Source organism: Harpia harpyja, chromosome 9 (assembly GCF_026419915.1).
Source record: "Harpia harpyja isolate bHarHar1 chromosome 9, bHarHar1 primary haplotype, whole genome shotgun sequence".
In the NCBI taxonomy this organism is placed as follows: Eukaryota; Metazoa; Chordata; class Aves; order Accipitriformes; family Accipitridae; genus Harpia; species Harpia harpyja.
The window spans coordinates 30,322,451-30,349,826 of NC_068948.1; the positions used below are offsets into that span (position 1 = coordinate 30,322,451).

Here is a 27,376-nt window from a genome sequence, read left to right on the forward strand (position 1 = left end):
ACATCAGGTCTGCCCTACTTCCTTCTCAGAACACCCTTGTGCTTGTGTCGGCAGGCTTCTGTAGTCCATTTCATTGCTCTAACATCATGCCACCGTTTTCAATTATACGTTCCTCAGAATCTCTTTTTACCTCTCTCATTTACAACCCTCATGCTGGCACATACTATGCAGTAAACATGCTTTCTCAATGTCTCATTATCTCCTGAACAAAACTGTACTGTCAGCATGTATTCTTTATCGTTCTCCTTACTGATAACTGGTTTTAATTCCTCCAATAAAATTAAAACATACACATTGTGCCAATGACCCCATGGTCTTGAACTTTGGAGCAGAAATGTTTGCAAAAACAACACACATCTCCTTCCATTTCAGAAAAACGTAACTATTAAAATAATGTGTAGGAGTTCTACTGACCACCTCCCCCACCCCCTCCATCTTTTCCTGAATCGGAGATGGCCTCTGAAAAGGAGCATCTCCTTCAATTTGTTTTGCTTCAGTAATTTACAACAAACCTTTGAACAGAGAATCTTGTTTATTTCTGGACACGTGTTTCTATAAAAGGCTTTTCCCAGACAGGCTCAAAGGCTATTACAATCAGCCATCCTGAATCATCTGGACAAAATATGAAATTCATTGCCATAGATATTTCTTTCTTCATTCTCTTCACCCTCACTGCTCTTTGGAATGCAGGTGAGTGACTTTCAAAAATTTCGCTGCTTTTAACTACAAACTTTTTTGACTTCTGAACTTCAGGATACACACCTCAGTAACAAATTACTGACACCATTTGTACAAACTAAAGCAAAGGCACACAAGCCGGCTTTTGCCGGCATGGTGTCATTTTCAACCGCTTCCTCTGTAATTTCCAGTAGGACAGTGGATCTTTTCTGTAAGTAAACAGTCTGGAGAATGCAGTAAATATTTTTAAAGACACAGAACAACTTTCTAGCTCCTTATATTGAACAAGCATTTCTACCTCCATCATAAGTAGGTTTTCTGGTATAGAATGAAGGCTGACTTTTATTTCTGACTCCCTACCGTTCCTGTTCTTTCCTGCCACACACCCACATATTATCCCAGGATAAAGGAGGAAGGCCATCAGAGAGAGAAAAATAGAGGTTTTACTAACTTTTCCTTTTCTTGGTCTCTCCATCCTACCAAAAAAACCAAACAGCCCTCCCTGTCCCCTCCCACCCCATACACAAAACAACACTCAGCGACATTTTCTGCTCATTTTGACAGAAGCTGACATACCTGGAACTGCAAGCAATTGCTTTTCAGTCCCACAAGAGGTGACTGTAAATTCTTTCTTCCTCCCCTAGTCTTGCTCATACATTGTTAACGACCTTTGAGGAGTAGGTGAATCCGGCAGCTTTTGGGACACAGTAGATTTCTCCTTCCTAAACCACTAGAGTCAGATCTGCTGTACTCTCAGATTCAGGAAATTCCTCCCGTCTCAGTCCCACAGATGTGGATACTGCTGCTCCTGTTTGTAAGTACAGCCAGTATGGAGGCTGAGCTTCTATTGCCAAGAGGCAGATACACATACTACACCCACCCCATTAACACAGCCAGCCACACGGGCTAACACAGAGCAGTGCTTTTACTGGCATCCAGATAAACACAGACAGCACTCCCATAAACCTGCACACCACCCAGTTCTGTTCCTCCTCTCCAGCTGATCACAGTGGAAGGTCACTAGCAAAAACACAAACACACCCTTTCTCTCCAGATTCACAGACCCACCACATTCACAGATACCTTGCATGCTAGCACAGGCTTTAAATTTGCCTATATTTGCTAAGCCCAGATCCCAAGTCCCTTACATGGTCAACAGCTCAGACCTTGGGTCTTTCCAAGTGTGGGTCTCCTACTGACTGTCTAGTTCATCCTGAAGTTCACTTAGGATTACAACATGTGCACATGCATGTGCACACACAAGACAGCGAGGTGATACAGAAAATAGCAGGATTTAATAAAATGGCTATGGTGATCAGGTGCTGCAGGGCTCAGTCAAAGAAACGTGCTGACCAGCAGCTTGTTTATGGCTCCTTTTATGTTCCCTTCTCTCCATTTTCCCATGCTTGTTCTTCACAGTCCACCTTGACCCCTCCCTTTTTTTTTGCTTGTGGTCTCCCAAATAAGCAACTGTCCTCTAATTACTTTTTCGTCATTGGTCCCAATTTTGCTACATCCATGTCCAAATTTAGAATTTCTGATACTTAACCTAGGTCATCTCAGCATTGCACGGTATTACTGATAGAGTTAGCCAAGCAGTGTTGCTCTTGCAGGATTACACTCCCCAAAAGGTTCTCGGTGCTCCCAGTTGTCTGTGCAACTTGTCCATCTCACTTCACTCCCCCTTAACTGTTTGTGAAATCCAGCTGTTCTTCATGGTGTTACTGTAATATCTGTCAACTTCTCACTGTTTTATTTGTTGAGCAATTTTTCATGTCATGTCCAGTAATTACTCATGGTCTGTTCAGCTAGACCTAGTCATCTCAACAAGGGCCTAGTCATCTGTCTGTGTACCTAGTCATCTCAACAGCTACCTTGTTAAGGCTAGACTCAAATAAAATGCACAAAAGAAAGAAATTTCAGTAGCTTTTCATAATGTCATGTTGGAGCGCACTTTGTCACTAATGTTAGCTTTCCATTCATCCAAGAGCGCTAGCCTTCTATTCTCGTTGATTCCCATGTAGGGTTGACAGTGACGGGACCCCATTTTGGTTTGCTTAAGACCTGCTCTCAGAAATAAATGCAATTAGTGACACTCACCAAGGCACTGCTCTGGAGATTTATCTTTCCTTTAGATGTAAAAATACCCATGGAGTCAGTGAAATTATGTACTGGCTGGGAGGCAAATAAGTGTATTTTTCTATTCAAAATGGAGCAACCTTAATATACAGGTGATTACAGCCTTCAAGATAAATACATTCCTAAACTGAGATAACCAGCCTACTTCATTTATTTACAGTAGTCCTTTAGATGATGTACTTCTGTTTCAGAGAACATCCAGAAGAGTTCAAGAACATTCTTATGTTTTTTATTTCCTTTAACAAGGAGGACAAGACTCTTGCTCACACCAATGTGGGGAGCTGCTTGGTACCTGTTCTTGCCAGGTGACGTGCCAGTCCTTGGGGATTTGCTGTCCTGATTATAAAGAATTTTGTCTTCAAATTTCTCCATACTCAGGATCTCTGATGGGAGGAAAAGTCTTTTTGATTGAAAATACAGCTCTTAATGCCTCTTCTGTGCTAACGTGCAGGTGGGCCATAATTTTATATTTCTCTGCCAAGGGAGGTGAACTTCTAATCTCACTTTCTGACAATAGGTAATTACCACAAAACTAGACTAGTCTACATGGGAGTGAAAACTTAATTTGTAAAGTTGTCAGAATCCTGAAACATGGAAAAGTTCTGCTAACCCTCACCTTCAAGTATACATGTTGTCTATATTTCTACACAGGATCATTTCATTTTGGTGGAGTTATTGTGTAATGCAATCATTACTCTGCTAGTTCTTCCCTTAACATATCAAAACAGTGACTTTTCTAAAAGAGTTTCCTTTCGGGGCTCTTTGTTGTCAATATCTTTTTAGCATTTCCATTTTGTGAAAAAGAAGTATTCATTTCTTAATCTGAATGAGAAAGCAATGAGAAAGAAATGTATGTAGGACACCTTGTCTTTTTCCTGTAAGACAAAGCTGTGGATCCTAAGCGTGTCAGCCTGTATCACACTTAGGTACCTGTGTCACACGTGCGATCCATATGGTACACTGAATTTTACTGACCCCGATGTCCTGACATTCTTTCCACAGAAGGTTCTGAGTGAGATTTTGGAGTCCTTCCCATCTGGATAGCAGCACCTGAAAAGGTTTTTAGTTCTTCCTTGGGAAAACTCTTGACCCAGACATTAATTCTGTAGAACACAACTGTGTACTTTGAATTACCTGCATAGTTGCATTATCATAGCCAATACAAACTTTGGTGCAGACAAGCAAAGGTACTACTTCCTGGCAGGCCCCAACTCCCTACAGTACTTGGAGTAGCTATGCAGTCACCATACATCAATCCTGAAGAGTCACAGGTGGGATTATACTTCAGTGCACTGGGCAAGAGCCCTAACTGGAAGCAGATGGTTAAATAACGAGCAATGAATTCTGAGTTAATCTTTGCAACAGAAATTCTAGAACAGCATGAAATAACTCATGTTGTATTCACAGGACTTACCAGCAAAAAAAACCCCACAAAACCAGAAATTTGCAGTGCCTGCATATCATGGTCAATGTTAGCCACCCTGTAATCCTATCAATGTTATAGCACCACCCTTGCCTTCCTGCTGTCCCTTTGTTATTTGTTGCTAATTTATCACACCCCCCGCCCACAGCGATTAAATAGTAAATCTAAGGCTTGCAGATTGCTGTGTATTTGTGCAGTGCACAGCAGAATCCACACTGGTGTAATAAGCACAAAGTACACACAAATTTTTCCAGTTTATATTCACTGCTACAAGCAAAACAGCCATGGGACTTGGAATGATCTACACATGACACAAGGTTGCTTAATGAAACACAACTGAGACATTCAGAATTTTCCTGCTCTCGATGGTGACACTGAAAAGTGTTTTCAACATCAACAGGTTCAAGCAGAAAATCAAAACCAGTGGCTATGTTGCTAAGGATGGAAAAGCCCACTGCATCTCCCCATTGCTGTATGAGACTGGTTTCATCCCTTTTGAAGTTTCTACAGATGATGGGCTGACATTTCCGTACTCTGGAACTTGGTTATCAGGTTATTTACTTAAATCTACAGTATCCCTCTTCTTTCTATATTCTTGCTCCATGAATGCAAGTTTATATAAGCCTTTCCCTTTTGATCACTTTTCTTCTTCCTTAACAGGCTGTTTGGCCTCAGACAACTCATACTTGCGGCCCTCGTGTTAATTCGTATTTTGAGAGATGAACTTCCACAGGAATTGAGTTCTGCTGCTATACAGCAGCAGCAGCATTAAGTCATAAAAAGTCCTGCTTAAAAATGAGGTTGACCAAAACAGTTCCCTTTTTGTAGCTACTTCTATCAAAAAATAACTGCATTGTGGTGTTTTAATCTAAGGACTACAGACATTAGTAAGGGTTGAGTTCTCTCAGCTTCAGCTTACTCTTTTTATATCATGCATCCTGTTAGAAAACATACACAGGGGAAACAATGCTAAATCTTAAATAATATAGTGGCACCTCTTCAGAGCTATGCAAAGCAGAAATGTCATTAATCCTTTTTTTCTGTTCTGTAATACAGTACATCACAGCAAAGTTTCAGATGGAGAAAAATGCATATTGGTAAATGAGACAAAATGGCAATACTATGGCACCCCCAACACTGATGGAAACTTAACTCTTACCTGGACACACCAGGCACTTGCAGCAACCCGCATCAACATAGAAGTCTGGGGATACCAGGAAACAGGTGAAGTGACACTTCCTCTACCTGCACACAAGCAGTCATCACAGATGTAACTTACGTGCAGAGCTCTGTACAGCATGCAATCACTTTCACTGAGGCCTCAAGAAGAGATCTGCAAGTATAAATAACTCATGACAATAATGTCAGCTTGTCCTCTTTGTTTACATATGGGTGGAGACATCTAATTGCAATCTTGTGGTAATTGTTCTTTTCCAGCATCCAAAACTATTTTCTTCCTCCTCTATATGACAGGTGACAGTTACTCGGAAAACTGGTTGGCCGAATGGAAATATCTTTATACTTTGGCAAGAGAAATCCCCAATATTGGGAAATTTTCTTTCATTCCTGTACCTGCTAAAGGAAATTACAGTACGTGGGACTTTGGAATTTTGAGAATTACACCCAGCAGCTATTCTGATGGGCAAAGGCAAGTACATCACAACATTCATTGATCATAGGTACCTTATTATTGCTTCCTGTATTAAAGCTGCTGTCTCCTTTGACATTTAAAACAGGGACTCAGGCTCCATTTCACATGAACAAATGGGGAGAAAATTGGAAGGGCAAAAGTGAGAAAAACTCATGGGTCGAGATAAAGGCCATTTATTAAGAGGGGCATGGGCACGGAGGAAGTGATGCAAAGGCAATCGTTTACCACCTGCCACAAGCAGACCAATGCCCAGTCAGTCACCCAGTAAGGGCTGCTTTGCAAAAATTCCCCCACAGTTTTATTGCTAAGCATGATGGTCTATGGCATGGAACATACCTTTGGTCAATTTGGGTCAGCTGTCACGGCTGTGTTGCCTCCTATCTTCTTGCCAACCCCTATCCTGCTCCCTGGGGCTGGCATGAGAATCAGAGGCAGCCTTGACACTGTGCAAGTGCTGTTCGGCAATAGCTAAAACATTGGTGTGTTATCAGCACTGTTTTGGTCACAAATCTAAAACATGGCACCATACAGGCTGTTATGCAGAAAATTACTCCACCCCAGCAAAACCCAGTACCCTTGGCAAACTAGGACCTGCTGATTTCTTCTGTCACAACTGTAGAGGAGGGCCTAATTGTGGAACTTTTGTCACTACAGCCACAGCCCTTCCTCTGAATTTAGTTTTTTTCTAATTTTTATGCAGGCCTTTGCATTCCTACAAATTTTATGCCCACTTCCTTTTATTTCACTGCATATTTCCCCATGATTTTTGGTGATTTACCTCTGTGAGTGCCCCATAGCTTGCATAGACATTCCTTTATAATGCTTCCACACGTCTGCAATTTTTGATGTAGATGGTGTAGCCCTTGTGAATATATAAATGCCACCTCTTCAGCGTTAGAACATATTATTAATACATCAGAACCTTTTTCAGCATTTAGGAGTCACTACCCATGGAAGGCTAAACTTTTCACTTTCTAGAGGGTTTTTTTATTACACTTCATGTATGATATTTTTTCATGGGTGGAAAGCAGAGTAGCCTTAGAACATTTCAAGGATTCTGAACGGTTTCTCCCCATCTATTGCCATCGGGCCTGATACTACTGGGGCACAGGTTTAGGTTTTGTTAGAGAATCCAGACTTTCTTCATTCTGGCCTAAATGGAACTACGATGTGATAAGGCATGAATAGAAAACCTGTGTGTAAGAAGATCCATGTAAGTCAGAATCACAAATGCTAAAATGTATTCTGATTATTGCATACTTGCTGCATGATGTCATGTCACCTTCTAAATTAGGAAAATTTTGTTTTGCTGTAACTTTTTGCAGGAAAACAAAATCAGTGGCCTTTGTAATGAAATAACAACTTGCAAGTTAAAAGATTCTTCATAATTATAGTTAGTGATTAAGACACAGTGTTACTGTCAAAACAGTGCTTGTTCAGCTATCAGATCTATTTTTTGGCTCTTTTTTTTCCAGCAACATTCCATCAGTCTGGAGCAGAGAGCATGCATTGGCTTGGCACCTTGGTAAAGACTTCAGAAATGACCCAAATGCATGGGCAACTGCAAAATGTATGGAATGGGACAGAAAGGAAGAGAAGCTTCCAAACTTCATGGAAGAAATTATAGATTGCCCTTGCACCTTGGCACAGGCAAGAGCTGACACTGGCAGATTCCATGTAAGTTATTAATCAATCCGCCTGGCTTATTACGGTTCTGAGTAGAAGCTTAGGGAATGCCATACTCCCCACACACCCCTGTTCCCTCTCTAAAAGTTATTACAAGGAAATGAAATTATATTTAACTTTGCACAAGTAACATGTCAAATGGCAGAGGCAGATACAGCTTATCCAGGTAGTATGAATAAAAAAAGTGCCTCTAGGACAGCAGATGGAAATCACCTTCCAACAGGGAATTAAGACAGTAGTTCCAGTGGCAGACAGAAAACACTCAGGGAAGGCAGTGAACTCTGTGGAGCTAGGAGCAGGGATGACTTCTTTGAGATCCTACAAGATGGCAGCTTGTGTTTGTAGGCAATATCCCATGCTGGAAGAAACAGGCCACGTTTCTGCCTAGTATATCATAATTTGCTGCAAACCCTTCCGCCTTGTACTTCAGAGCTCAGGTCCACAGCCGTAATCCATTATTATTTCCTGTCTCCTGCTTCCTTCCTCCTTCTCAGCTTCACTGTTAACAAGCAACTGACAAAAACTAAGAAATCAATTGCCTTTTAGTCTATGCTTCCACTTACAATGCTGATCTGAGGACCAGATAGGGTAACTTCATCTCCTATTTACGACACCAAAGGGTGGCGGTGTGTTTATGCATATTTAAAAAAAAAAAAAAAAGTTAGGTAATTTTTGTTACTATCCTTTCCTGGTTATGAAGCTCCAAACATGATGTGTATTTTAAATGATACATTTAAAAGCACATGAAGAAAAAAAATTAGATCTACTGCACTGCCTCTGTCTAAGAACATAGGACAAAGTTAAGTTTCGTCTGGTGTGATCCATGTTTGCTATGCACTTATAGTTGAATTCCCCATCTAGCTGCATCTGTTCTTCAAGGTCTGTTGTAATAGACTGCAAAATGCTTAGGTTAGACTAACATGTTGCTCCAATCACTTCAGTATTAAATTCACTGTTTTTCCTATCATGCCGTGCTACTCAACACACAGCTGCAAACAGTTCATTTAGACTTTACACATACATTGGAGACAAAGGGTGGGGAGAGGACCTAAAAATAGAAAGGACAATGGGGAAATAACCCCATTAAGTGTGAGCATTGATCTTTTTCAGACAGATTATGGCTGTGACATTGAAAAGGGGAGTGTGTGTACTTATCACCCTGGTGCTGTGCATTGTGTAAGAGCCATTCAAGCCAGGTAAAGAAAATTTTTTAAAACTGCATTTTTTTTATTACTTGTTCCACCTCAGAGATAGCAGTGTCACAGAAATCACAAAGGTCTCTTGACTCTCAACTCTCAGGGTCATAGCAGCCATTGTTTCCCTCTTATTTATGTATTGCTTCTCATTGCTGAGATGAAGCTAAGGCCTTAGATTTAATAAACAATTAATTGCACTGTGCTAAAACTTAGGATACCTAAACAAGCGCTAATGTCTAAAAGAGATTTGATTAGGCCTAATTAAGCCTTTCCTGTATTGGTCTCCTTAAGTTCAACAAGTTATTCTTTGCACTCTTTCTATCAGAACAATTTTAAAGAGTGCTATGTCCGTATAGCTATGATGCCTACAGAACTTCCAAAATGCCTTGGTTAAAAACCCCTCCCTCCCTATCCCTAATCTGGTCTAATTTATAAGAACAGAGTGGGGGCAAAGGGGGATGTTTAACTGGGAGGTATCATCTCTGGACATCACATAAATCTTGGCAACCAAAACATTTAGCTATATCCATAAAAAGGCAATAGGTAATCTCTAAATATGAATGGACTTCACAGAGCTGAACAATGAATTTCTTCTCACTGTTCTTCTCAACCAGTCCCCAGTATGCGGCAGGACAGCAGTGTTGCTATGACTCGACAGGGAGCCAAATCCTCACGCATGACTCCACAGCAGGCAGCACACCTGATAGAGGCCATGACTGGGGTTCACCACCTTTCATGAAGCCTCCCCGGATACCTGGCTTTTCCCATTGGCTTTATGATGTCATCAGCTTCTATTACTGCTGCCTGTGGTCTGATAATTGTCACTTCTATATGAAAAAGCGGCCCTCCAGTGACTGCAGGACATATCACCCGCCTCAAGCTGGTAAGGGCTTCAGAATTCCATTACCAAGTGTAGCTTTTTGATACAGTGTTGGCTTTTAGAATATTTGTATATGTATGTATGTCAGGTGACAATACAATGTCCCTTGGCAAATATCCAGGGAAGGTTTCTATTGATCTATCAGTGGCAAAATCTGTACGCGGTTTTTAATTGTCCTGCCAGATTTTTCTGCAGTTGAGTATCTCATTAACGCCTGGAACCTAAGTAGCCAAAGTTTAGTAGTCAATGTCCATGACTTCCTATCATCAGTGGGCACTTTCTCAGAAAGAAGATGGTTAGGGATGGTTAATGACAACTTGGCAGTAGCTAGAAAAGCTGACATGCTGAAAAATGCTACTCATATCAGTTATGGAAGTCTTACCGTTTACAAGCATGTCTACTGTCCCTGCCCCTTGCTTTTAAGTAGTAGTCCTCAAGTCTTGCCATATCTCTATTGCTGCTACATGTCTTGCCTTCTTCTGTGCTGCTGGGGTGCTGAGGTGTCCAGTAGGATTGTGGCCTCCTGTAAAGAGGGAAAGAGGCAGCGGTTTGCTTCAGGGAAAAAGGAGAAAACTGCAGAGGGCACTGAAGGAGCTAACTAGGACATGATGTGACACAACACGAGACTCTCCCAGGAGTAGCAATAGCAGATAGTGAAAGTCTTTCCTGATTTCCCCCATCAAATTTGCCTGTCTGGAATCAACAAAGGAATAGGGAGCTGGGAGCCAAGTGTGATAAGGTTGGAAGGGCAAGGTCCTTGCCAGCCCATGGCCCAGTCCTGAGCAAGGCAAGCAGGATGGACACTGTGATGGCAGCAGCAGTCAGTCAAGAGTCCAGATCTCCAGTTGAGTTTGTGGTGACAAGGCAGGTCCGAAGGAAAGCTAAGAAGTCAGTCTGATGGACAGGGTCAAAGATCTGGTCCAGTAATGGTAACCAGAGCAAGACACAGTCCAGCAACTGTCAGGCAAGTCCATAGTGACGAGGCATGTCAAATATGCATAAACACATGCTAACCTGAAAGTCAGTCACAGGTCTGTGTGCAGATCAGCAGGGTTCATGGCCAGGCACAGGCGTGGCTGTGTTGAAGATGGAAACAGGTACACCTATGACATAGCTCAGGCAGGGACTGAAGGCCCAGGCCCGAGCTTAGACAGAGCCCATGGACAGAGCATGTAGGTAGAGGGCCCAGCGAGACTGGGCAATGCAATTAAGGCCTGTGAGTGTGCTCAGGGCCCTGACAGTTCCACTACGGGACAGAGAGGCCTCTCTTAAGCAAAGACATGTTGATGAGGGATGTGAAGCACGCGGTCTTGCAAAAAGATTCCCAAACATACTTATGCCATTACATCCCTATCTCAAACATGACAAAAATCCATCATGCAGCTCTCACTAAGCACTGCAGATGCTCGTCTTTCTCCTCAAAAGTATATGCCAAACCGCCTGTGCTACAGCACAGCCAGGAGAGTGTTCATTAACCTTGTGCAAGACTAAGCATCTGAGAAAACAAACCCTCAAATGCCACAGAACCCTCTGCAAAGATCTTAATGCTAAATGCTTCTCAGAGCATGCCAAAGACGGATGCAGTGCAAAATCAGCTCAAGCAAAAAAAGTCACCTACCCTGGTACTTACAGAACTCTCCTGGAACACGGGATGCTGGGCTTAAACACCTCAACTGCCCGATGTGGAGAAATTACTTGAACATATCACTCAGGGCAGGCCTTCTTTGCTGTGATTTTCTGTTGTGAGTGTTCATTTGCTACATGCATTTTGGTCTGAAAATCCAAAGTGAATGCACTGACTGCTGAGGAGAAGAAAAAAATGGCCTTCTTTCCCTTGGTCTAATGAACCTGATTTATGGAGGGGACTCTTTCTCTAGGGAAAGATTGAGAGAGGCAACGATCCCAAAACACTTAATAATCAAGCAGATAAGGACCTACCTGTCACATAGATGTCCTTAGTTGTTGAGAGTCATATCTCAGATAAGATGACATAACTTCAACTTTTTTTGCTGGAGGGGAGAGGGGCCTTCTGACCTCTTAATGATGTAAAAGGCAAAACCAAGGATATCTGCTGAACTCCAGAGATGGTTTGGGGCTGAGGATCACGGCTGTCTCTCTCTGTTCAGGCCAGAGGAGACTTCAAAATCCCATCCCATTTCTTTGACTACAAAGACTACTTCCAGCTACATTTGGAAGCGCCCTGGTAGGGGGTCTACCAGGTAAGCATTGCTGCCCATAACAGCCTTTTAAAGTGCAGCCCTAAATGTTTGCCAGTGAAGATGAGAGTAACTGGAATGACATTTCTCATTGTTTGCACAGTGCTGTTCAAGGTTGTCATGGCTGTTCCTCATGTCACATTTACCATGGAATGGCCTTGCATTTTTTCCCTTGTTTAAATGCCATTCTTTGGATCACCACAATGAGATTTTCTTTTTCTCGTGAACCTAAGACAAGGAGTGATGATTTGTGGTTTTTGCTTGTTCTTATTTCTCTTTTTGCTTTGAAAAACAGCATCTGCTTTTGGGGATCCTCACTTCTTCACATTTGATGGTCTGAACTTCACTTTCAAAGGCCAAGGAGAATACACGTTGGTAGAGTCTGATCTCACATCCCTAAGAGTGCAAGGGAGGACACAGCAGGCACACTTTCCCAATGGTGAGTTGGTAAGAGAGGAAGCAGTGATGACAAATAGCTTCCGAGGTTGCTTGATTTGCACTTTACAGAATTCCTCCTATCTTCTCTCATATTCTTTTTTGGCCATTTGTGAAAGGTCGATGTTTTGAAGCTAATCAGAAGGCAAACAAAATGTTCAGAAAAAAATTACTTCCTAATCAAAGATTATTTGCTAGTTTTATTGCATATGAGTAATGGGAGTGTAAGGTTTTCTGTTGTGTTCAAGAGCTCAAGGAAACAATTCTCATTTCTCTCCATGTCCATTTCCATCTGTAAGGAAACATAAGGTCAGTTCTAGGAATCAGTCAATAGGCATAGCTCCCAGCTGATGCATTTTGATAGTACTGTAGCTGAAAATTAATAGAAAGCAGGTAAGTGTATGCCCTATTTTCTTTCTGTGTTAGGTGTATATGCATGCATGTGTTGATAGAGCAAAAATGTCCCAGAAGAAGCTGAGAAAACATACTTTGGATGGGGAAAAAATTCTTTCTAAGCACCTCAAGCTAGCAGAAAAGCACAGAATGTCTGATGAGAAGTTGGTTAAGGGGGTCATTTTTTTATTCAAAGGGCCTGGTTGTCCTGGTCTTTTGGCTTGTTTGTAAAACGAAACCTAGGGCAGAAGCTTTCTGGAGGTACCTGTGGCCTTCATCATTTGAATGGGTAGTTTGCAAACCAGCCTGTAAGGAGCAGATTGTCATATATCTGCACTTTAAAATGAGGGGAAAATAGAGTATGAAACAGCAGAATGGGATCGTGTTTCTCACGACAACCTGAAAAGCCTTATGTCAGGTACTTTTGTCTGTGCTTTTCCTGTGCTTGCTGCAGTGTGTAAAATAGCAGGCTTGCCTCGGGAAAGAATATTCCAGCTGGCCTCAGGGATGCACTTCAAGGATTTAGTACTTCTGGTAGAATTATAAGGATGGACTAAAAATTGTCTGTGCACTTCAGCACCCATGTAGATGTGAATGCTTACACTGAATATCACATTGGATAGGATGGAGATTTTCAAGGAAATATTTTGCCCTTGAAAGATTTTACTGTGTTTGTGGTAGCAGTGGCATGAGTCACTGAGCAATTCATTCTGAAGATCAGTTTCTTAAATTTTTGTTCACTCTGTTTCCTTTTTCTGCCATGCCCTCCCGAAATTATCTTCGATTCTCCCAGGCCTTACTCACAGGACCGAATGTGCAAGAAGGAGATCAACCAGTCTTCTTACATAGCTCAGCCACTGCCATTGGGATAACGAATTTAGAATTTCCAGGCTTTTTTAGCATTAAACATTCTGCTTTCAATATACTACACTGGTAGGAGACGTACTGTGGGTTTTTATGTGACTTACATGCTTAGCAATTCCCTCAAATATAAATAATCATATTTAATTATTTTTAGGAAATATCTTAGGGTTTTTTTTGCTTGTATCATTATAACCTTCCATATTTACTTTATATCATGTTTGGTATTTTGGGGGTTGGTTTTTTTTATTTGGAAGGAACCGGGGCTCAGGTGACAGGCTTGTCTGCAGTGGCCATGCAGGAGAACAACTCTGATGTGATCGAAGTACGTTACTCGGAGGATTTGAATCTGGACGTCCTGTTGAACCAGAAGATTGTCAGCTTCTCTGAGCAAAGTTGGATGGACCTGAAAGGTTAGTTACAAATATCAGCCTTGTAAGCTATTGTATTCCGATGGAGCCCATGTATAGTTAAAAATATCTCTAGAGGCACACGTTTTGACTCTCTTTTCAGTGTCCTTTTGCGAAACAGGCTGCAGGTCACTCCAAAAATTATGTAAGGATTGAAACAAAGGACAGGCAATGCTCCAGCTCATTAGAATTTATTTTATTATTACATGACTTCCTTAAGTTCAGTTGCTGCCAGATTGAGGCAGAATCAGTGATAGTGCACAGTTGGCATGGCACACCATTTCTTGGTGAAAGAAATAAAATTGAGAGCATGGGGGAGAATGCCATTTTCATCCAATTTGCCTACCCGGCCCTGTGTTTATACTAGCCCAGTGCATGGATTCTTCTGGCCTTTGAGACTGATGACAGCTACAATATGGGTAGGAATATAGCCACCAGAATTATGGGCTACACATCTCCTTCCAAATAGCCACGGAGCAAGTGTGCTACATAGAAGCACACCGTGGCTGTGTTCTCATGGAGAGGTGTAGCAGGGAGTCATGGTTCATGTGAGCACATCACAACCTGCAACCTTCCTGCTTCTCATCAGCATTGCTGGCAGTTAGCCTGGCTGTAACTGGAAGCACCTATGCTGTGTCCAGGAGGAGGCAGAGTCATCTGATTTGCCAGTAGGCTGGATGGTGGCACGTTCTCCTCTCCCAAAATGTCCAAATAACATAAATGACAACCTTTACCAACACCTGGTGCTTGCCTGAACTTTCTGGGATGTGAGCGGATTATGAAGGGATGGCATGCAATCCTGGCAATGACAGTGAAGTGTTTTAACATGTGGCTTCAATGCCCACATCTTCTATGTCCTCTTTCAGTGGCTTGTAGAGCAATGGTTTTCCTTCTCATCGCATGGAGCGTGGATGGAATTAAAACCTCCTTACTCCACATTCTGCCTTGAGCTTACTGCATCTAATGCAATGAAACCTATGAAGCAAAATGAAATATAGTGAAATATAACCAAAATATATACTAAAATATAACTGAATTTCACATTGACCTATCAGGAGCTCTCTTGATAGGTCAGATGTTATTCCTCTATTCTTCTGCCAAAAAGACTAAGAAAAGTTGACTTTTTTCCCTCCAAGGGTGTGATCATTTGATTAGTCTTTATAATAATTTGAAAAACACTCTAAACATTACTAGTAAGCCTCCTATTCAGTGGAGGAAGTTTTCTGTGTCTAGCAATTAGTATTCCTGAAATGGCTGGAAAGTGTAATGAAGAGCAGAGGGTAGGCTACATTGACAAGGAGCTGCAGAAGCCAAGAGATGCAGGAAGGAAAAAAATAATGGAAAGGAAAGTGATGGGGCTTTGAGAAGAAGCCACATTAGGGAGGTCTTGGCAAGACAGTCAAGAAGCAGAGGAAACCTGTGACCACTGAGACCAGTGCTTCCAGCTCACAGCCACTCTCTGATGTAATCATCTCATATCTTAAAGCTTCTGCTCTGGGACACTGGCAGAAGGCAGTGCAGCTTGTTATCAACTGTGGGCCTTTTTTTGCTACTACTCTGTAGTAGCCATTTTACCACAGTTGTAGGTATGAAAGTGTGGCCTCCCTTTAAATGCTTCTCAGAATGAAGCCCAGAGTGGAAGGGAGGAAAAGCTTTATGAAAAATGGTTAAAACTCATGTCACAACAATCTGTTCACTATGTATGACTATCTATTTTGTCCTCTTCCTCTCATTGTTATAGGTCTCTTTCTCCATTCTACAGCTGATCAGAACATCACAGTGATGTTCTCTTCTGGGTCTGGAGTAGAAATAAGGGGAAGTGGAGGATTTCTGACCCTGACAGTTCTGCTCCCAGAGAAGTTTATGAATCACACCCAGGGTCTCTTTGGGGTAATGAATGGCAATACAGAGGATGAGTATACCTTCAAGAATAAAACCACCATGTCAGTTCATGCAAGTCCCCAGCAGTTGTTTGAGTTTGGAGCTAACTGTAAGTCATTTCTCTGGTCTATTATTACATTTTCTTTACAAATTCAAAACAGTTTGTGATTTACAGACTAGCAAATGAAGTCTGTGCTAAGCAACCTATACTGGGGGAAGATAAGGGAGTAAGAGAAGTATGCCCTCCTCTACCCAAGTGCGTAACGTACCTAGCCAAATGATTGAAGATAGAACCATGATGGAGTGTCCTGCACTTTGTTCCACTGAGAGTCAGAGCTCATATTTCACAGCATACACTTTCAGAATTCCATCTGCTATGGTCAGTCAAACACAGCATCACCAGACTAAAGTGTTACAGAAGTATAGCAATAGCCAGGGTCAGCTATCTTTTTCCAGAATATTACCAGTGTTTCCATCAAGTACCACAATGACAATTTGACAAATAATTTATTAAATCACAATTTAATAATTGTCCCTTTAAAAAAGAGGGGGTGGTGGGGTGTGTGTGTAAAAGAATGGCTGCCTTTCATTTAATGAAAGTGATTAGGCTGGTATATCTAGCCTGCAGCATTCCTCCTGACATGAGGTTAGGAGATGGGCCAGAAACATGATGCAAAATACTCTCTGGCTACCAGCTGATCTCTGTATCAAGCACAGTGTAGCCATACTCCAGGATTCAGATCATACTGAAAAGTGTCACTGCTCCTACTTCAGGAAGTTTCTGATCTAGCAGGATGAAAACAAAAAGCAGGGCCACGGCAGACGTGATAAATTTGGGGACATGCAGGGTCAGGATTTGTGTTGCTTGTGATGTTTCATTTAGCTAGCTAGCTCTGTCTGAGGTGCTTCTTTATCACCATTTTGCCAGTAGGCATCTAAAACCATCTTTATGTAAAATCATAGTTACACAATTATTTGGATCGGATTTTAAGTAGTCGATCAAACACCAGGTTAACCAAACACTATGTTTAGTGCTAAGTTAAGATGCTGCATATGAAAAGGAAAATAATCTTGAGCTGGAAGGAAGCTGTAGGGATTCATAGATCTCTTCCAGCTCTAGCTACATTTATGTAAATAAGCACTTGGATTACTAGCAGAAGGTGGTATAGGTCTGTAGGCAGTGTTACATATGAATCTCTCTCTTTCTTTCTCCATCTCCCAAGGGGCTGTTGAAAATGGAACTTCTCTCTTTACTTACGACACAGAGTTCTTACTGAACAATTTCTTTTATGGGGAAAAGCACAATGCTTCCTTTCTGCCCATGTTCTTTCCTTATGAAGACCCTGCTGATCCCCTGGTGAAAGAGATGGTCTTGCTGTGTGGATCTGACCCATTCTGCAGATTCGATGTCCTGACAACAAGAAGCCTTCAAGTGGGAAGTTCCACAAGGCTATCTCATCAGAATCACAAGCTGCTGGTAGAAAATCTAGAGCCAGGTGATACAACATTCCACAAAGCATCCATCGCTACAGTTCTTTCTAGAGGGCATCTAAATAGTTAACACTGTTCGAGGAGGCTTTGCTCAACTGTAGGTTCACGCACCTGTAAACATTCTTATCGGGAGGAATTGTCCTTGTACCAGAAAAACTCTGCACTGGTAGGATAGTTAGACAAATACAAAATAAATTTCTTTCCATTTCTTCCACTACTACACCACTGTGTAGAATCCTTATCTTCATTTTCTATGCCTTCACCTGCCTTCCTCAGACTTAAAAATTAAAAATAAAAAAAAAAAAAAATCAGAAAGTATTGTCTTCCAGTTAGCCTAAAGATCTTTGTCTTTCCATGAGTTGCCACTAAAATGCCATTTGAATCATTGTGATGGAGATTTGCTAGTCCAAAACCAAAATACTTTAACCAGTTACGTCTCTTTTACTAGTGGTCTCTTGTGGTTGGCTGGATCATCCAACCAATGGAAGAAAGAATGGAACTACCTACCTGCTGGGCTCAACCATCAGTTTCATCTGCAATCAGGGCTATGAACTCACTGGGTCAAAGGAAAGAATTTGCCAAGTGACGGGGGCCTGGTCTGGAGACACACCCAGTTGCATCCTGAGAACAGGTCTGTTTCCTTTTAAATGTTACAAATTGACATTAAAAAATCATTATCACGAACAAGGTGATCTCAGTATATGATGATGGCCCTTGACAAAAGCAACTTCTCTTATTTGGGAAGACATTGGACATAAGATCCCTGGGTTTCTAGAAAGACTAATATTCAGATCTAAGTAACAGGTGGTTTATGGTGGTTTTTTGTTTTGTTTTTTATTTCATGTATCTACTCTTTCTAAGGATTTAGGGCTACATGCTTCCCTTTCTCTAGGTTTGGCTGAAAGGGAATCATAGGCATGCTTCTTGAGTGGATGACCTAAAGTAAATTTCAAACTCAGTCTTAGAAAAACAGGAAAGCATAGTACTTTTAGCTAAAAATGATTCCGTAACACAAAAAAACAAAGGCTACGAAAAGAATCCTTATTTACAGCATTATTTTCAGGTAATTTTCTTATGTAAATGTAATGTTCTTTTAGCAGCTTTATAAATATATAATCTATGCATACATGCATACACATAGAGAACTAGACATTATTCAAATCCTTCAGTATACACATAATTTGAGCTATTTTTCAAGTCTAAATGATGGCATAACCCCCAGCCACTTATTGTCATCCTTCATTCTGTCATCACTAATAGTTTTAACTTTCTTTGCAACTAACTGGGGCAAACGTATATCCAGTCTGAGCCTTCTGAGGGGTGGGTTATAAAGTTACACATTATAAAATCAGTGCCTTAAGAGTAACTTTGCAGAAAAGGACCTGGGGGGCCTGTGGACACCTAGTTGAACACAGCCAGCAGTGTGCCCTTGCGGCACAGAAGGTTCATGGTGTCCCAAGCTGCATTATGCAAAGTATTGCAAGCAGGTCAAGGGAGGTGATCCTTCCCCTCTGCTCAGCACTGGTGAGGCCACACCTGCAGTGCTCCCAGTGCTGCATTCCTCAGCACAAGAGAGACGTGTACATGCTGGAGAGAATCCAACGAAGGGCCACGAAGATGATTAGGGAACTGATACATCTCTCCTATGAGAAAAGGCTGAGAGCTGGGGGCTGTTCAGCCTGTAGAAGAGAAGGCTCGGTGGGGGATCTTATCAATGTGTACAAATACCTGAAGGGAGGGTGCAAAGAGGATGGAGCCAGGCTCTTTTCAGTGGTGCCCAGGGACAGGACCAGAGGCAATAGGCACAAACTGAAACACAGCAGGTTCCCTTTGAACATCAGGAAGCACTTTATACTGTGAGTGTGATCGAGCACCGGCACAGGTTGCCCAGAGAGGTTGTAGAGTCTCCCTCCCTGGAGGTATTCAAAAGCTGTCAGGACATGGCCCTGGGCAACTGACTCTGGGTGGCCCTGCTTGAACAGGGGAGTTAGACAAGATGACCTCCAGAGGTCCCTTCCCACCTCAACTGTTCTGCAATTCTGTGGTTCAAGAGCAGACACAGCCCACACTTGTTGAAGGCTTCCACTCCTTTGTTCTAAAGGATTATGTTATCTCAAAACATAATGTATTATTCTATAGCTGTAAAATTATTGTAAATAATGTAATAGTTTTTAGTATAAATAACACAAATTTATTACCCCTCTTGTGTCACTACCATTAGATTATCAATTAGCCTGGGATTGTTGGATTTAGTAGCAGCTAGGCTGTCTCTACGATTTACAGGAAACTGGCCAATATTTTCTAACAGTTTCAACTTTGTTTTATTCATACACCATGTACACTCCAAAAATCCTCAAGATGGCAATATTTCAAAGCACTAGGGTGATGCAAGGCCACATGGCATGTTGAAGCACTTTTAATGCTGAGTTAATTGTCCCCAAAAGTACTCATCAAATAATTCATATCAACAGATTCTCCATTCTGAGCACCTTCCAAAGAAATGTGGAAAGTGCACGACACATCAGCAATGAATTCTTGGCCAGCTGACGCATTTCATCAGCCTCTGCAGGCCTGCACCAATTGCTTGTTCATTTCCAACTCAGTTCTGCACATTTAGTGATATTTGTGAGATGAACTGCAGTGAGTTTGGGCAGTAAACTGTGGACTTTAGCATAAAAAATAATTATTGAACATTTCCACATACAAAACAGGGAGTGTTGCTTAATTTTAAATAGATGAGTGAACATTTATGGAATGTTTTCTTGGACCAGCCATTGTTAGTAATCAATAGGCAACTGATCGTGTTCACAGGGGCCAACTTCAGTAATGAAAGAGTGAAACTAGAGGTATTTCAAAACATTTCTGTTTAATATGATAGGCCAGAGCATATGGAGTACTTTAGTTTACTGTTGAAAATATGAGAGATTCAGAAGTTTAGCAGGTAATTTAGCACGCTTCATAGTTCACAGTAAGAATAGATTGTCTGTCAAAAGTCTGAGAAGAATGCAATCTTTACAAAGTAAGGCCAGATCTTAAAAAGTCAGTGGCAAAACATTTTGCCAAGCTGAAAGCTAAGAACATTTTTCCATTGCTGCCATCAACCACATACATACTGGATAGGAGCCAGTCAGTCTCAATAAGCAAACCGGATGCTGACATTTACACTAGAGAAAGATGGGCAAAAAGCCAACGCTAAGAGATCAGAGGGAAGGAGCTAGAAGATACGCAGAGATTAACTGCATTCAGAATGATGGGGACATGCCACAGCTTTATGGAGAAGCAAACAAAAACCCCAATGTTTTCCAGCACATGGTTTCCTGAAAGATAACAAAGAACAACAAGGTGTGAAAGAATTTTATCAGTCTGATTGTAACAAAGACCTTCCTTACTATTTGATATTTGAGGTTGTAGTTCATTTGTAATATGAGCGAAAAATTGTTATTTTTATCAGCCTCAGGAAGTTGGAGTATGGCATTGCTGTCCACAGCAGCAGGATGCTGACAATACGGAAAACTGATTGAGGCAATATAACATAAAAATTAGATACACCGTTCTTCATTCATTTTTTTACTGCTGTGCCTTAATAATGGCATTTGAATCTAGCCTTGTTTCTCCTTTTGCATCGTAAGATATGCTGCTGGATATCAGTCTCTGTCTGAGACGGTTATTTTATTGACAGGTCCAAGTCTCTCCAGAGAAGATAGGCAAAACAGTCCAAAGTTCTTCTCATTTATGTCTAAACCTTTAGTATTTTTATAGCATTGACAGATAGTACTTGCTTTCCACTAAATATATTTCCACCTCTGGTCTAAGACACAGTTCAAATTCAGTGCTGTTTTTCCTTGTGTTGATTCTGAATTCAGCATATGTACAGAAAAGGTCTTCATGTTGTCAAAATCTGTTGTTACTGAGGTCACTTCTTTTCACCGTTTTCCTCTTTACACAGCAGCTTGCTGCTGTTTCACCAAGATCCATTTTATCAAGCCCCATGACAGGAGGCCTTGATGCCAGGATAATGCTGACAAAATTAATGGACAGCACTTCCAAACTTCTGGGCGCCTGAATGGGTGACCACTGACCTAGCCACTGTGATTAGTGGTCACATTTTTACTTCCAGCATGAACTACTAAAACACACATTTTCAAATGATTTCTTTCATGCTGGTCAAGAACACAGGGCCCAGCCCTCTATTATTCTCAGCTTCCAGGGGTACTTCTTTACAGTGCAGTGCCCATTACACTTGCTGCAGTTTTGTGGCACATCAAATTCAAGCTCTGTATTGCAAATCACCAAGGTTTTTTAGTTGCTATTTGCTTCTGTTTCTCAAAAGCTAGAACAGTTAAAATAAGAGCATGAGGATTGTGAAAACTGGATAGGAAGAGAGACAGAAACAAGAAAATTGAATGTCAGTTATTTTGCAAAATCCATTTCTGTATTTGAAATTTCAAATGCAAATTATGCTGTTGGGCCTGCATATTGTTGCTTTTGAGTTTTGCTTCCTTCAATTAAAGTTTCCATGGAAATCCTCTGCTAATAATTATTTTGCTATGCTTCTAATTACAATCCCACTGCAAGTCTTGCCAGTACCACAGCAACCTCCCTTCACAGAATATCACATAGAGGAAGAAAAAGAAACCATCCAGCAAAAGCAAAAAGGAGAATCTAGTAAAATCAGAAGTAAAATGCAGCTAAAAACTATAAAGCCTTAGCAATATATATACATATAGTCTGTTTGTGACAGACAATAATTTGGTGGGTTTAAGCGCAACCTGGTTTTGTCTGTCTTTTGTTTTTCTTCCTCCCACCCTCCCTTTTAGGTTTCATTTTTCAGGCTCAGGCTCTGTGTAAATACAGTTCTTTTTGGAAAGTTGTCAGAAATCTCATTAGTCTTCTGCACTTTTTTTCAGATGAGGATGCCAAAAAACTTTAGGTCTTCTTATTATGGAATTGTTGTCTGTCTATCGTTTCCAGGACACAGGCTGCAAAACATATTAAAATCAAGAAATATAACCTGAGATTATAAATTAAATACAAAGATTTCACAATAGAGGCAAATCACCACTGGACCAAACTGCCAAGGCCAATGGTGGGTTCTCATCACTTGGCAGAGACAGGGTACTCGCCTGTAGGGTGTAAGCCAAACAGAAGTTTTTGAGCCTTGTACAAAAGTTACTGGATGAAGGACAATTAAAAAAATTGTCACATGTGAGTGACTACATTCAAATAGATATGAAGAAATGTATCAATGTCTTCGTGTTTTGTTGTGGTTGGTTTCTGTTTTTCAGATATCAAACAAGTAATTCTTCTTGGCTGTGTATTTGGAATAGTCGGTCTTGCAGTCCTGGCACGTCTAACTTTCTTATGTAGAAAGGAGAGGTAAAACTCAATTGAACTGAAAATGCAAATGAACCTGCTAAAGAAATAACAAGTATTATGACCTTTTAAATCAATTTTCTCAATGACAAAGAAATAAAAAATGATATTTTCATGCTACTATCTTTTATGAAAAACATCAAGTCTGGATAGTCCTTGCGTCCTGCTGGAAGACTATGAAGCAAAGTTGGAATTGTATTGTCAGGACACACAAACGTGACTGATTGATTGATTGATTGATTGAGAAGGAACAGGACTCTTTGGTCAAAATAATTTATTTGTTGAGTGATAAGGCTACCTGATTAAAAGTGTTCTGTTTCAGAACAGGTGTGCTCATGATACCAATAGGTAAATTTGATGTATCATCTAAGGAATGCATTGCCTGATGCTGTAACTTTCCACATATGTTTGAACATATTCCCACTTTAAGGCATGCATGAATTTGCCTAAAGAATGCTTATATGTCTCTTGTGTCAAAGAGGCAAATAGAATTTTAAAGATATATCAGTTCGCTGCCCATTCTCAGAACCTTTCTACCACATGGAAATAAACTCACTATAAAAACTATTACATTTTTAAAAGAAATCTCTACAAAACGTTATGTGGCTAGTAAATTACTTCTTTGAGGTTTTAGTCCTTTGTTTGAAAGGTTGTTATGATTTCATATATTCTGTATATAATTCATTCTGTTAGCCAGTGCTAACAAGACACTTAAAAAAAAAATATATAAATTTTTGCCTCTGTGCTTTTCTAGCAGGTTCATCATTGCAGAGACTCTTGGAACAGAACCCAGTATGATAGCTGTGTCCATAACTAAAAATACAGCCCATTGATTCTAAGCTCAAACATCAATTACCTGTGTCTATCAGAGGGTCAGAGACACTGCTAAATTTTGCCCCTTCCCTTTAAATCACATAAGCATCATTTTCTACACTTCACAGAGAACACTCATATCCAAAACACCTTTTCTTCCTCCCCTGTACAAAAAAAAAAAGGATACTCAACACAGGGTAGATAACTGCAGCAATTAGTGTTTTTTGCATACATAAAAATGCATAGGCAAAGGATACCTCCTATATTTGTCAAATTTTACACACACCAGATTCCCACATATAAACCCAACTGGTTTAAAACTATTACAGCTGCATAGGCTTCTCACATTTGGGAGCAGCTTACAGAACTGCTACTCTAAACTCATCATTGTACATCAAAAACTAATTAAAAAAAATAGAACGAAGCCACCAACCCTCCTAAACTCTTGTATATTTTGCAAATCTGTAGGTAATTTTCATGTGCTACCAAAGGCTTATAATTTATGAAAAAAAATTTTGAGAGAGTTCAATAAGGTTCATAGCACTCAGCGGGGCTGTATATTTGGATAGCAATAGAGGATGCAGTCCTTTGTATAGCAGTAACAAATTTTGAACAGATAAATTTTAACTAGGGAAGGCTTATTAGACAATTATTGAATCATGAAAGTCTGTCATCTACAGTATACTCTTCTAGATCTCAGGGTAAATATAACTCTATGACAAGTCATATGTTTTATATAAGAAGGGAAAGAAGTAGTCCTACATACTGTAGGTCTTTGAAAACTTCTGCCTCTGCACCCAGCTCTGACAATCATCCAGAAAAGGACCTGCTCTCAGTGTTCACAGCTAGGACCATAAATACATAGTAAGACAGAGTGAAGTATCTTAAAAAGCAGCAAGGCCAATAGAAATATACAAAAATCCTAATCATTGAATGTTATATGCTTTTAGATTTCTTTTTCCTTTAACAAACAAACAGAAAAACAAGTAGGGGCTTTATTTTCAAGCTTTCCCAGGCACCTTTCTATCCTAAAAGTGAAAGATAAGTTTCTCAGACAATCACATGATTCTATGAGCAGAGATTGGGTGGGGGGCCGGGGTGGGGTGTGCAGAATCACAGTATTTAGAATAAAAATTGCAGGAAATCAAAATACCAAAGTGCTCAGTAAATTGGTTTATGCTTTTCCCTCTCAGTTAGTTGTGAGGGTTGCTAGGTAGTCGCAAATGTATCTATTAATATTTTGGTGATATGTTTCTCTTAGGAAAAAAAAAAAAAGGTCCAGAATTTACCACTGAATCCCAAGTTCCCTGCTCACTCAGACTTTTTTCCTCTTTTTTGTACTCAAAAGCCAACCTTCTTTCCAGACCCTTCATTATCAGTGTTTTCAAACCAGTGACATTTGCCCAGTTTCTCCTTTTGCTCCTGTAATTTAGACCATCATACTAGAAAACAGAAATCGATTGTTGTTGCACAGAAATAATGGTAGACCTTCAGTATTCTCTAATTTAATCAAATGTTGCTCAAATAGAAGGACTGCTACATATCCTTCAGTCACTACTTTTGGTAATTTAAATATTTTGATTCTTCAGTAGTCTATGACAGGGAAGGGATTTTGTTCCTTGGGGGAGGTATGCACTGGCATTACACAGAACTGGTACTTTAAAAATTGGTGTAACATTACTATTCCACCTAACCCAATAGTCTTACCTTGATCTAAGTAAGACATTATAGCAACTACTTCAACAGTCATCTCTAGCCTTTGGGGTTTTTTTCTAAACTTTTTCTTTGTCTTTTCTTCCAAAGACACAAAGGCAACCAGAAACTTGTTTCAGAGGTTCCAGTTGTACCTGAACGAGAACCAATGAAATTCCAGAGGAGTTTTTAATGAAATACAGAAAAAGCATAGCAGAGGATTAAATCGTCCACAGCAACAAAGATAGACTTTCCAAACACAAACAATGGTTTTATATAGTATGCTATAATTTGATTTCTGCTTTCAATATAATGAGTGTTGAATTGTATGGGAAATGCTAACCAGCTTCCGGGGATTATATCATGGCAGGTTCAGCCTAGTCTCTGTCACAAGTAAAGGATAATGCTTCTGAAAGCATGTCTCAAAGTTACGGGCATTGGTTTCTTCTAACAGTCACATCTCTGCCAGCAGAACCAGAGTTCTGAAAAAATCAAAAGAGTTCATGGTTTCTCTGCACTTTTCTTCTTTTACTTGAAAGCCAGTAAAATGAAAAGAATCCTAGCTTACTATGCTAGCCATCATGAGAGAAACATTTGCCTTCTCTGAGGCCATGTAAGGCTGATTTAGATAGATGTGAAAGTAGATGCACAGTCAGATGGAATACTGGCAAGTCAGGTTGAATTTGAAGATTGATGGGGATTTTTTTAGTTGGGAGGGAGAGATATTGAAGATATTTAAACACTGCATTCCTACATTTTGGCAAGTATCTGAATACAGACTCAAAGTGGCATTTTTTTATTCAGTTCTGACCTAATTTTAAAAGGATATAATTGGGGGTGGGGGGCAGGGAGGGGAAGTACTCAGAAAACGAACCTTTCCTTCCAGGTTAACTTCTAATGAATTTTTTTACATCCATCTTTATTCAACTGCCCAATTAGTGTCCACCTTTGAAACAAAAAATCTGCTACCTGCACTGGAAATGTTCTGCAAAACTTGCATTGTTTTCCTTGAACAACTGCAACATGCAAACTGTTTCTCTTTTAATATATAGCTGTATTACAGTGTGTTTCACTATCTTCATTAGAAAGTGATTTCTGAACTACTACCTTGTACAGAATCCTTTTACCAAAAAAAAATCACCATTTGCATTTGGCTACATCCCAAAGGGTTTGTGAAGTCAGTTCTGTATTATAGAATCATAGAATCATAGAATCATTTCGGTTGGAAAAGACCTTCAAGATCATCAAGTCCAACCATTAACCATGCCCCCTAAACCATGTCCTGGAGTACCCTGTCCACTTGCTTTTTGAATATCTCCAGGGATGGTGACTCAACCACTTCCCTGGGCAGCCCATTCCAATGTTTGACAACCCTCTCAGTAAAGAAATTTTTCCTAATATCTAACCTAAATCTCCCTTGCCTCAACTTGAGGCCATTTCCTCTTGTCCTATCTCCAGCCACCTGACAGAAGAGACCAACACCCACCTCACTACAACCCCCTTTCAGGTAGTTGTAGAGAGTGATAAGGTCTCCCCTCAGCCTCCTCTTTTCTAGACTGAACAGCCCCAGATCCCTCAGCTGCTCCTCATAAGACTTGTGCTCCAGGCCCCTCACCAACTTGGTTGCCCTCCTCTGGACACGCTCCAGCAACTCAATGTCTTTCCTGGAGTGAGGGGCCCAAAACTGAACACAGGACTTGAGGTGCGGCCTCACCAGTGCTGAGTACAGGGGAACAACCACCTCCCTGTTCCTGCTGGCCACACCATTTCTGATACAGGCTAGGAAGCGATTGGCCTTCTTGGCCACCTGGGCAACTCTTTTCAATAGTGAAAGAATTACTAACTTTTGCAGGTTGTTTGGTCTGGTTTTCTAAGGTCTTTAATTCATAAACTACTGGAAAATTATGGTGGTTTCAAAAAGCAAGGACAAACTATGTACCAAATGTGCAGGAAAACTAAATGAGTGAAGCAGTACAGATTTTACATTATAATGGGAACAGGACAAATTGAAAGAAATGTCTCAGACCATGTAGTATCAAGTATAAAATTATTCATTACTTATTAGCTGCCGTTTCTGTTGCCATTGTTTTTGTTTGTAAACAGAGACCACAAACCACAAGCAGAAAATTACAAAATGAGAACAAGTGATCTTGGATAC

At 40.6% G+C, this 27,376-nt stretch overlaps 1 protein-coding gene across 1 annotated transcript; it reads left to right on the forward strand.

The window, feature by feature from the left end:
• The first annotated feature begins 563 nt into the window (after positions 1 to 563).
• Positions 564 to 25,483, forward strand: SUSD2 (sushi domain containing 2). The gene is made up of 15 exons (XM_052798199.1): positions 564 to 690; positions 3,064 to 3,268; positions 4,641 to 4,792; positions 5,297 to 5,464; positions 5,714 to 5,888; positions 7,367 to 7,568; positions 8,688 to 8,773; positions 9,388 to 9,656; positions 12,165 to 12,308; positions 13,816 to 13,971; positions 15,710 to 15,958; positions 17,073 to 17,345; positions 17,789 to 17,971; positions 22,626 to 22,716; positions 25,330 to 25,483. The coding sequence occupies exons 1-15, from the start codon at positions 624 to 626 to the stop codon at positions 25,409 to 25,411; spliced, it is 2,502 nt and encodes an 833-aa protein (XP_052654159.1). The 5' UTR covers positions 564 to 623; the 3' UTR covers positions 25,412 to 25,483.
• The last annotated feature ends 1,893 nt before the right edge of the window (positions 25,484 to 27,376 follow it).